Genomic DNA, 13,087 nt, shown 5'->3' on the forward strand with positions numbered 1-13,087 from the left:
TTATTTCATGTTCCCACTGCTACAGAATATTCTCCTTATCTGTTACAATGTTGTATTTTTGAGTCTTCCCAACATAAAATTTATCAGCAAGTGAACTCTCCCCATTTCTGTCAAGTCAAATAACTTTTACTTTTCCATCTGGAGTATTATTTCTCTGTTTAGGTGATGACATATTTAAGTTTTGTAACAATTTATTCAATGTTGGTAATTTTATAGTATTGCAATTTAATTATGCAGATAAAATGTTTGTAAAAAAATTCCTTGTTTATCAAGGACGTGGTACATATACTGACACATGATCTTACAGTCTTTGTCTGGTACTCTACTTTGTTCAAGGTTAATTTCTGTGTGTGTGTTAATTCACAAAATCTATATTTAGCCTATGCTGACCATGTTATGATCTTGACAATTACATCTGGTCGTAATCATAAAAAAAACACACAAAAAAAACAAACAGCTGTGTGAAGCCCAAAACTGACCTGTTTCCCTTAAATGTTGGCGTAAATGATACTAACCTTACTGGTACATGTACTTCTGCCAACACTTCATTGAGTAACAAAAACCTGACATCCGGAAACAGACATCAGGAAAGATAATCAGATTATTTATTTTACCGTAATTAAATATTGGTTCTTGACACATATTAATAATAAAACATGGCTGCTTGTGAGGGGTAAATTTTACATTTTTGCATTAATATGTTGTCTGCTGGTTATGTTAGAGGGGTGGCCTTTCTTGAGGGGTACTTCTAAACACAAACTCGTTCATGTGGTCTCATAGCTTCATGGTATCTAAAAATTTTCTAGTTATGATCACACTTTTTAACAACTTCCAAAAGCAGATCAGACCATGTGCTTAAAATATCTTCAGAATAATCAGAAACTTTGATGGGGATTTGCTCTAAATCCTTTAAGAAATTTTAAGTTTTGAGTTTTCAAAGACCTGTGTGTGATAGATTTATGAACAATCTTCATTCTTAAATAAATTGTTCTCATGTTTTCTTTCAAAACAAATTGCAAAATGATTGCTTATTAAATCAATTTTTGAAACGAAAATTCTTGAAACATTTTCTTTAGTATTTGTGTATATATGGTCTATAACTGTTTTTGAATTGGATGTTACCCTAGTGGGTTCACTGATTAACTGTGAAATCCCTTAAGGTTCAACAAAATCTAAACAATGTTTCTTTTTTTGTTCATTTAGAAGATCCCTATTTATGTCACCTAATATGAAAAATTATTTCTCATCATTTATAACTTTCATTATTTGAAATTCCAAATCTTCATTGCAGTCAACATTTCAGGATGGATGCCTATACATGAAAGCCACTGAATGGGGTTTGACTTTTTCTGGGGTGATCTGAATCCATATTGATTCAACTTTTCAGATAAAAGATCAATCCATCTTTTCTAAACTGTACCAGTAACCATTTTTGACATATGCAAGGTGTCACATGTGAGAAAATTTGTTAACAATTCCTCCCTCATGTTTATGCATGTCTTCTGATAGAATTCGCAATTCAAAGTAATTTGAGTAATGTCAGTATGTGTTATATAATATTATGACTTTAGACTGAAACAAAGAAACTACCTGTCCATGCCTAGCCATTGCATCACAGACAAGTTCGCCATTAATTCAAAGAGAACCTTGCCATGGTGGTGAGAAACTCTGCTTGTTTTGCAATCAGCCACTGACATCACTGGTCGGTTTAAGCTTAGAGACCATAAAACCCAACATTATAACATGTCAGTGCTACTACCCAAGGCAGTTTTCAAAGAAACCATCAGTATCTGATCAGAACTAAGATAGACAAATTTTGGGTGGGTTTCTCACACAGCCAGACATCATCTTGTTGCATTCATTTTTGACGAATCAGTACAGTTTGAAGGGACTAAAGAAATATCACATACTCTGAAAGCAAACTGTGCACTTGTAAAAAAGAGTGGGAAAAAGAAGTTCTAGGAAATTTGGATGAAATTTGGAACAATATCTTCACCCAAATCTGTCACACTTTCCTAACTAGGTTGTAAGATTTATATGTTAATATGTGCATTTAATTTAGTAGAAATTTAATTTTCTATGTACATGTATAGCTGAATTATCAACATGTCATAATGTAGTACAGCAAATTATTAATATCCAAGATTAATGTCTGTAGTTGTTAGGATAGAATCGAAGGGGATGGTGTAGTCTGCTACAATTTGCATCATGGTGCATAATTGAATTTAATAGTGAGCAGTGTTAGAACTTGTACTTGTTTGTATTTGAATATATAGTTGTGGATAATGCAGAGTTAGGCACTATTGACCTTGTGAATGTAAATTTAGGCGCTATTGACCTTGTGTATGTAAATTTAGGCATTTTAAAATTTGTATGCGTCTTTTATAAATTGTACAGATGGAAATGCGTTGGAATATTGTTCATGTTGATGAAAAGTCTGTATGAGCATGTTAATTCTCATGTGATTGAACAAGGAGACAAAACTGTATGTCCCTTCTGATCTACAGGAAGCTTTCCAGGTGGGATAGGGAACCACCTGAAAATTAGAGGAGAAGACATTGAGGGCCAAGAGAATAAGCAGTTGTGCAAAGTACTGGGCCAGGAGAATAGGCAGATGTGTGAAGGTGCTGGGCCAGAAGACTAAGCAGTAGCGCAAAAAATTGCATGGCTGGAGAACAGAAACAAGGGTACTGGTTGTAGTACCAAGGCAGAAGATACAGATGAGTAACATTGAAGAGACATGGGAAGGAAACACTCTCACCTTTAATATCGCATGATGAAATAACTGGCAATTTGAATAGGTCTCTGTACTGACTGAAGGGAAATGCATGGTAAATTGTACTGTAATTGTTGAATACTGTGATATCATTTTATTAAATTGTTATACCTTTCAACTTATTATTTTTTTATACTTTGTACACCTAGACTGTCGGCCTTGCTGACTGGGGGATTGGAGCTATTTAATCTTTTAACTGTCCATCCTTCTCCAGTTTTAGTAATAATACCATAGGGGGCACGTGACGCTAGGGGACCGACACTGCCTTCCTTCCAGTGACTGTGAACAGGTATGTCACATCTATCAATGCAGAGAAAATTATCAGTTTGATTTTAAGTCAATTTTGTTTCTGAGATGCCAAGCAAATGTACACTGTTATCTGGATAAGTTAACATGAGTTTAACTTTATCTATTTTCCCTCTGATGCCTTGAATATTTATGTGTACTATATTGACATTTGTTCCTGAGATTCCCAAATTCATAACTGTAACACTAATGTAGTCATTGGTTTATGAAAAGTAGGCCAATTTGACCATCTCTGCTGATGGTGAGTACTGTAGTAGTCTTGAAGATGAATATATCTGTCATATCTTATGGTTGTTTATACAACAATGCCAGAGAAACTGACCTAACTGCAAAAACAATGTAATTACTGGAGCATGGAAAGTAGGTCATTATGACCTGCTTTTTAGCCATGGGAAGCAGTACTCCCCAAGATGATGCAACAGTGCCAGAGAAACTAAGCTAAAGCAAACTATGCCAACAATACTGATGTAAACATGTGGCCTATGCTGACACCAAAGAAAATATGAATCTAAAATCAGTAAACATATGGTATTAAAAGAAAGATAACTGAATTAGGTTAGGAGGATAATAATAATAGGTGTTTGGTGCTGACATGTTTAAAGTGCAGCCCAAGGATAACAAGGTAGCCAACCTATCCTGATCTGACTGTAGCATTTGAACCTGCACCTTTACAGTCACAAATCCAGAACACTAAAAATTTAGCCCCAGTGGCCCCTGGCTCTGTCACCCCAGTGGCCCCTGGCTCTGTCAATCACCACTTATGACATGCAGGAGGATGAATAAGGCATATTCTACATCATTGAATCCAAAATTCAATAAAATACAGTCAATCAGACTGGTTTTGGTTTGGTCTGGTGTTTTACAGCACAGCAACTATATTAAATAAATGAATGAAGAATGGCATGTTATACATCTGCTCTTTTAAAAGTATTTTGGGCTTAAAAAGGTTTCTTACAACTGCAACAAAAACAATATTATTTACACTTCTCTCGTGCAAAAGGTTTAAATTGGAATAAAATTCTTGTTATAGTCTTTTACTATTATAATTTTTCTCAAAGAAAATCAACCAATTTAATAATGTTTGTCGTGATGATTTTTTCCCAATTCAAAGTTTTCCTATAATGTCAATAAAACAAACTCTGATGATGATAGTTAGTGACATGTATGCCATTTTTTTATCTTCATACCCCAAGAAATTGTCACAAGTTGTCAAATATTGCATGGGGGTGGTAGATGTGATTGATAAAACATTAAAAAAAGATTCCGACCCAAGTTTGTAGACTGCAGTACATGCGTCACTGATTACAGATTGTCCACTCAATCTGGTGGACCATGTGGGTTCAAGTCTAGAGCTCAGCTAATGTGGTTATGTGAAAAAGCTTGACAGTAGCTTCCTGTGGGTTGGTGGCTCCACCGGGATTTTCCTGGGTTCTTCCTCCACCAGTTATGCTGGCCAACATGTATAGTCTATCTTATGCTGAGAAATGACATTAAACACAAAAGAGTTGCAACGATCTGGTGGATGTGGATGCATGGGCAAGGCATTTAAGTGTAGACTACAAACAGTGCATGTCCACTACATCTGATGGATGTCCCTAAGCTTATTGGACATCCACACTGAATTTAGTGGAACTCTCATGGATTTTAATGCAACCATAGTGGGCTATAAGGCATCCCTCACTGATCTTATTGCATTTGCTCTGCAAGTTGACCCACTGAATAGATTGATAGGAGAAACCACTATACCATAATCCTGACTACAGCAGGTCATTATCTGTAAAAACTAAACAGTAATAAAATTTTAGCAGTGGCATACAGTATAGCTTATGTGTATTTTTGGAACCCCATACATCACGGTGGTAGTGGAGAGAGAAAGTGGAGAGGATTAAGAAGAAACCATTTATCATATTTCAAAAGTTGCTGTAGTGGCTCACAAAGAATTGCTCTGCATACCATCATTTCTAATGTTGCTTCAGGGAAAAAAAATTGAATATATAAATGAAAGTCAAGTACCATTTACAGAAAAATGAAAGAACATAAACTTCTAAAACTATTTATTCTGAAAACAATGACCAGAAATCTGTAAATGTTGCAGCAACTTGGAAAAACCATATTTAACAAGCAGAGAGCACATGTCAAAGCGGTAGTCATGTGGCAACAACAAAATACATTGCCGACACCTGCTTAAAACTTGATGAATCTGGTTTTCTCCACCTTGATGCGATACCGACAGGTTTCTAGTCATTGTTCTCAGGATAAATATGTTGGGAATTATACATTATAAGTGTGCATTATATTTAAGTACAAGTATTATGTGACTTTTAATTAATATTTTCGAATTCTGTGAACAACAACTTTCGAAATGGTATATTGTTGAGATCACGATTATTGTACCTCTGATGTCATTGACATGTAGGTTGCGAGATTTGTATAGTCATGTGACTTGGAATGCAAATGGCGAGTTCCATGTTGAATTTCATCCATGCTGTAGTTACATCTCATCTGTCAGTGGATTAAAGATATAACAAATGCTATATTCTCTATTTTTAAGAAAATAAATCATATTCATATCGATTTCATGCATGTATATCTAGATGAAAGGTCATTTTAGTTTGCTAGGCCAGCTAGTATGTGGCTACCATATGCCAACACCAAATGGGTTCGGTGAATTCCAACTTTTCTATAGGGAATTGACTCTGACCCTACACCCCAACATAAATGTCCAAATATCAAAAATGGGGTAGCAAGGGTCAGAGGAAACTCGGACTAAATTCAGACTTATATGACCTGTGACAAAATTATTGAATATTTTAAAGCTGTGTGTGTGCATATTTTTGATGGAATCACTTGTATTGTGGATTCAATGTATATGATGAGGTTCGCAGGTGAGTACATGCTGTTGATACTATTCATGCTATACATTTTACATGTATATATAAACAGTATTCACGCATATGTACCAATTCGTGGTTCTCTAAATAAACTATTATATATGTCTTCTCTGTTTTCAATACAGATGTATTTCTCATAAATTATGCATCAATTTAAGATGGTAACTATGCTGATGAAGCATGTATTTTACTGCCCGCATTTATTACCTACACCCCCCGCATTTTTTTTGGGGTACATGCATCATTTTCTTCAGCTATCTGACCTGGTTGCTTATGACACGGTTCGGTCTATAACATGGTCCTATGGCTCCTAACTACCGTGTTATAGCGGGGCCACATTGTACTACTGCACCTTTTTATTTATTTACAAAAGGCAGTTTATGCTTATTTTATTCAAAGAAATTTTAACAAACTTACACACTGACTTGATGAGACCTTGTTGATCTGCTAATGAGAAGTACAAAGTTATGCTAATGTTTAAACATGAAAAGTAATCCTCTAAGGTATGTACATTTAAATTCCTGGTGACAGCTGCCTCTGTTTAAATAATAAAAAAAATAAACCACTTAATGCAAACCACCTGTTCAGTCCTTGAAAAGTAATGATCTAGTCATGAGGCTGAATATACATGTACACAGTGATGAACTTTAGTTCAATTATGCATTTATACTGTATGATGACAATGTGTTACTAACACGACACCATCTGACTTGGCATGTTGTAGTTTACAACTCAAATTATGGTTCCGCCATTACCAGCGGAAGTACTGTAATCATTTCTAATTAAACTGACCATAGCATATTGTTGAAATGAAATGTGGAAGATTGTCAAATCTTAAATGTTAAATAAATTTAAGGCATTCTGCGTGGTTGTATCCACATGTGTCCTAATATTCGTTCATGGAAGGAAAAATATAAAAACAAAACATTTATCATGATAGAAACAAATTATTAGTCATATCGAAATAATGCATCACTAACCTAATAGTAATATAGATCTAAGATGTTTGATTATTTCAATGCAGTTTCCTGTTTGTGATTTATTGGAGCGTTTGGTTATTGAGATAAAAAATAAAACATGCAAACCAATATCTTTCAATAGTAATTAGCTGATTTCTGTATTTGGTATACTGCAGTGAAGCTAAAATGAACTCAGTTTAAGACATGGGATTGATTCCTCATCCATCTCTTGATCAATGGATGGATTGATTGATAAAATGAAAGCTGTCAAATTTAGATTTCTCTAACATGATGTAATGACTTTATGCAAATAAAAGACCTATCAGTAGCAGTAATACCAAGTTTTTCTCTACATGTATCTCAAATTGGTTTTGTGCTTTCTACTGCATATTATGGAATCCTCTATTTAACACGAAACAAAAACTTCTTAAAGTGCTAATGAACCTATAAAGAGTACATTTGGCACAATGAATCTTATTTTTTAAAAGTCTCCCAATACTGTGTTATCAGAATATATAGACACATTCATTTCCTTATTTCTGTTGCAGTTCGTGCAATATGCTTTGCTAAGTATCATATGAAATTCAGTTTTATTGCCCTCTGCAGTGAATAGAATGATAATGAACAATAGACGTCAAACAATTTACAACATAATCACATTCATATTTGATTGATGTGAGACAGTATTGAACAAGTTTTGACAGTTACCACATACACAAGCATGGCAGGATCAGGTCAAGTGTTTGGGGGTGTCATGTTTCCAAAATTTCAAAAAGGCCCCAATTTTTCTCAAAATGGCACTAAACCAAAAGTCTTTGTGCCTACTTAATCAAAGTGTGCATAATACACCAAAAATGTGTGCAAGAATAAAACGAGTTATATTTCAAGTGACAGGGGACTACGTTTGTGTACATTTCTTTTAGGGAGTGGTGTAGGGGCCCTGATGAGTTCTCAGTAATATCTTGTACTACTTCTTCTGACATCCTATCACTGGATTACAGAGATGTAATTTAATCTTGAAATTTGTATTATTCCTTTTCTAATTTGAAATAAATTTATCTTGTGATGAATGAAGTATAAAAAAATATCCCAGTGGGAAAGAACAATCTAGCCCCATAAAAAATGAAATGGCCAGTCCCTTGCAGTACACATGTAGTTAAAACTGAACATGTAGGTATATTAATCCTCATGCATGGGTCATTATGTGACTCGTAAATTCAGAATTTGCTTGCTTTATGTTTTAAAAATAAAATAAAAGTGGCTGTCAACTGTAATTTAATTGTCTAAACCTTAGTGGATTATTTTTCATAATTATTTGGATAATTTACATTGTTCAGGAGAAGAAAAATACAGTGAACCTCTCGTAAAGTAGGTGCAAAAATCTGTTCGGATTATTTGAACAAAAAAAATTTTGATCAACCTTCTCTAAATGTACAGAATATACAATACATTTTTCTATTATTATTTTTGCAGAAATTAAGATTGCCTGATTCCTGAAATGGTATCTAACTGCAAATCTCACATGATGTTTTGGTCTTTTAGTTGGTGGTCATCATCATTCATCAACTCTTCAAATGTCAGTCAGTAAAACTTCCGTCGTTAATGACTGGATCATAATTTGAGCTACATGTATTAAGTGCAACATGCTAAGTGATTCATGTGGTAGAAACACATCTTTCTCTAGCTGAAATTTACATCTCCAGGTGCTAACAATTTATAACAGTGTTTACGATGCTCACTGTCTTGATTTCTGCTTAACATCCACTGAAGCCAAGTCTTTATTATTAAGTTTCTAAATGGGGGGAGTAAATGGTTGAAAACTATTGTTTTACACCTCTCCCTCGATAACTAACGCACAAGGGGGTCCACCAACAAAACGATAGACTGCAATATAAGCGAGGTGTGAGTTACCAAGGGATCTCCAAAAATTGAAAAAGGTCACTTTGACATCAAGAAAACCGTGTGTGTGTGTGGGGGGGGGGAGAGAGGCATTACGGAACTGGGCTGTTTATTGACTGAATCCTCATTTTACAATCACAGCGATAATAATTTTTAATAACGCCTTTTTTCTAATGAATTTGTTCGTTATTCTATTTAAATAACATTTATTTTCAAAATGTCCAATATATGAAAGATTGTTCCAAGTGGTTTCAACAACCATCATGTGTATACGAAAAAAATGTGTATTACATCACTGCTTTGTGATTTCTTGCAAACATAGCTGTTATGGTAGATTGACGCATGTTACGTTTAATTACAAGAGGACACATTGCATTTATGATGATTACAATTAAAAGGAACTAAAAGATAGAACTGGAACACAAATTTCAATAGATAAAAAAATTATTTAATTTGTATTTGTTTATTAAAGTACTGATCAAAATTTCCTAACATATCATTAATTGCACTGTACTAGGAATGTCGTTTGGAAAGAAAATGTAAAAAATTGTATGACCTATTTTTAAATTTGATATTTCATAGTGTTGATTACAATTTCCAGGTCAAATCTACCATTTTGATGATAAAACGAGCGAGAGAAAGTTTCTGTTACCAATTTGGATTGCGAGTTTCTTCAAGTTCAACAAATAGGAATACATTTTTGGGGTATTTTCTAGTTAAAAAAATGGGATCCACGTCTGATCCAGAGTTATAAGCAGGTTCACGAGTTATCATGGCGCAAGTTATCGAGGGAGTGGTGTATTCTGATTTGTGGTATAAAAAAGGACACTATGCCATTCTTTGCTTTACTTGAAACAAACTTATCTTGTGATGAATGAAATAATAACAAAATACCTCAGTCGGAAATAATAATTTAGCCCCATAAAAACAAATGGCTAGTCCCGTACAGTACACGTGCACTCAGAATTTTAATAGTTGGTAGTTGTGTACAATATATATTCAATCTTGTAATAGGGCCATTACTGCTTAAGGAATAAATATGTGGTTTCCATTTAGGTGTAAATTCAGTGCTTTCTTTTTTGTTGTGTCTTTAAACAGAAGCTACTGCTATATGGAATTTAACTGTCCATACCTCAGAGGATTACTTTTCATGATAAATTTACACTGTTCAAGAGAAGTTCAATAAGGTAGGCCTCTTGTCAAGTTAGTACGCAAGTTTTCTAAATGTATGAAAGATACAAGACATTTAAAATTAATTTCTACTGTCCATATATGTATTTGATATAAATGATCACTGAGTAGTGAAATGATATTTTTTAATCACTCATAACATGTTTGTCTTTCCATGGATTGTCTTCATTGATTGGCAGTTCAAATGTCAATCAATAATGCTGATCAGCTGCTCCACAGTGGAGATGGCATTGGTGTCAACCAAGGTGCAGTGGTAATAAGTTTGTATTTTATTGCTCTGTTGCAGAGCGAAAATGGAGAGATTAAATCCCCCCACTGTGACATGTTGATTTAAAAAAAACATGAGCTGTTTAAACTGTAGACAAAATGTGTGTCACATTTCTTAAATATCCTCTCACCCCTGTTGAATGGCAGGGTATAAATACGACAAAGTGCCTAGTTACAACGTATATTCATACTGACTGATCATGTGTATACCTGTTATCATATACACAAGCAGAAATTACATTCTGGTCTGCATCATTCAGTACCACTGATGCTTTTCAATAAATTATATTTCACTACAGTGCTTTTTACACTGGTTTTTAATTTGCTATAGCTTTTCCCTTTAATTTCCTTTCTACTTACAAGACCCACTGGAACAAATTATTAAAAACAGTTATACAAACAAAACTGGAAAAGAGATTATAAATCAATGCCATATTAATTCTAACATACAATCAAGTAAATGGGAAATTATGATGCACATAATTACTGCAATATAAAAAAAAAAATTTCTTCCCATGAACAATTACTACTTGGCCTCACCCTTTAGTGGTAATGTGTACATGTATATTTTCAGGCATTTAACCTTGCTTATTAAAATGCACTCTATCATTAAACATTTTATATTTTATGAAGAGTGTAAATATTTTCACAGGATTTTGTACTTGGAAATTTATCTTTCACCAATCACATCATGTATTTGAATCGGTTTTTCTGTGTGCTTCTTTGAATATAAAATGGCATTGTGTACGATTTTAAATTTAAAAAACCCAAACATTCTGTACATTTTACTGTAGCTCATCTGCCTATGTAATATACATCCAATAATTATATTGCTGTGACTTTCTAATTAGGACAGACAATAAAACTAAATCCATTCACAATCAGCCATGTGACTTCCTAATTAGGACAGGCAATAAAACGCGATCCATCCGCAATCAGCCATGTGACTTTCTAATTAGGACAATAAAATTGAATCCATCCACTATCAGTCATGTGAGTTTCTAATTAGGACAGACATTAAAACTGAATCCATCCACAACCAGCCATGTGACTTTCTAATTAGAACAATAAAATTGAATCCATCCACTATCAGTCATGTGACTTTCTAATTAGGACAGACATTAGAACTAAATTCATCCACAACCAGCCATGTGACTTTCTAATTAGGACAATAAAATTGAATCCATCCACTATCAGCCACGTGACTTTCTAATTAGAACAATAAAATTGAATCCATTAAAACTAAATCCATCCACAACCAGCCATGTGACTTTCTAATTAGGACAATAAAATTGAATCCATCCACTATCAGCCACGTGACTTTCTAATTAGAACAATAAAATTGAATCCATCCACTATCAACCATGTGACTTTCTAATTAGGACAAAATTCTATCCACTATCAGCAATATCTTTTTAATTAGAACAATAAAATTGAATACATCCACTATCAACCATGTGACTTTCTAATTAGGACAATAAAATTGAATCCATCCACTATCAGCCATGTGACTTTCTAATTAGAACAATAAAATTGAATCCATCCACTATCAGCCATGTGACTTTCTAATTAGGACAATAAAATTGAATCCATCCACTATCAGCCATGTGACTTTCTAATTAGGATAATAAAATTGAATCCATCCACTATCAACCATGTGACTCTCTAATTAGGACAGACAAAAAAACTGAATCCATCCACTATCAGCCATCACTTGGGCATCCATGATGAGCACTATATCTGGTCTGTGATGAACGTCATGGATGAATTCATTTCCACTGTGAAAACATGGATTTTCCAAATTCCATGACGCATGTAATGTATATCCTTGGAGATTGTACTACCTTGCTAACACTGTCAGGCATTTCCCTGAGATCCTTTTGCTGGGTGTCCTTTATGATCTTCATTTTGGTCATCATGTTCTGAACACCAGGAAAAGCATGATGAATCACATCTTTCTGCTTCTAGAATTAAACATGTAAATGAAAGAAAAGTTGTTAAAAGGTAGCATAGCTCACCTGAGCATCAATATCAACTAAAACATGCCCGGGGTGGGGGTGGGGGAACGGCATTAGGGAACTGGGTTGTTTATTGACTGAATCCTCATTTTACAATCATGTCGATAATAATTTTTAATAACGTCTTTTTTCTAATGAATTTGTACATTATTCTATTTAAATAACATTTATTTTGAAAAAATGTCCAATATATGAAAGATCGTTCCAAGTGGTTTCAACAACCATCATGTGTACACAAAAAGAATAGGTGTATTACGTCATTGCTTTGTGTTTTCTTGGTAAGTCTGGTTCCTGTAGTGATGTTTAATACTATTCTGCCAAATCAGGTGTCACATAGCAGGGAACTAGACTAACTGTTGATACACCGCCTAACAAGTTTCCTTTTTGTCAAAAACACGTGACATTTATTTTGTGAGACAAGTGTCCATGTCGAAACTCAATTTTTGTATTGTTCAGTTAGTACAATACTGATGTCGTGATTTCACTGGAAGTAATAATGAAACTTCTTCTCATCTTTGAGGATATCTCTAAATGCCAGTTCAAGAATTCTCTGAAACTCACTTGCCCACAATGGTCTGTATATGTGAAATCAAGCTCTTTATTTTACAAAGTATTCATTTTGCTTGGCTGCCTTGTTATCTTTGATCACAGTTATGAAAGAGTCAGTTAATTTAAGGTAGTTTATGTTACATACACAATAACATTTATAAGAGATCGACTGATCAAATGAAGTGAGTTCACCCTACATACGAATAGGGCCGCTAGGTTTTAAGTTTGTAG

The 13,087-nt window shown here is 34.1% G+C and overlaps 1 protein-coding gene across 3 annotated transcripts in view; it reads right to left on the reverse strand.

Annotated features, from left to right (window-relative positions):
• LOC149789476 (uncharacterized) overlaps window positions 1-13,087 on the reverse strand; it is a 287,180-nt gene that overhangs the window by 97,180 nt on the left and 176,913 nt on the right. For 2 of the 3 annotated variants that reach the window (XM_089971479.1, XM_089971478.1), the window contains exons 20-21: window positions 12,134-12,253; window positions 5,477-5,584 (exon numbers count right to left, since the gene is read on the reverse strand). In XM_089971479.1, the coding sequence (XP_089827605.1) occupies window positions 5,477-5,584; window positions 12,134-12,253 (228 nt within the window). The remainder of the gene's footprint in view (window positions 1-5,476; window positions 5,585-12,133; window positions 12,254-13,087) is intronic. The other variant, XM_089971480.1, reaches the window with a different exon arrangement.

Source organism: Sinohyriopsis cumingii, chromosome 10 (assembly GCF_028554795.1).
Source record: "Sinohyriopsis cumingii isolate HCF-2022 chromosome 10, ASM2855479v2, whole genome shotgun sequence".
Classification (NCBI taxonomy): domain Eukaryota; kingdom Metazoa; phylum Mollusca; class Bivalvia; order Unionida; family Unionidae; genus Sinohyriopsis; species Sinohyriopsis cumingii.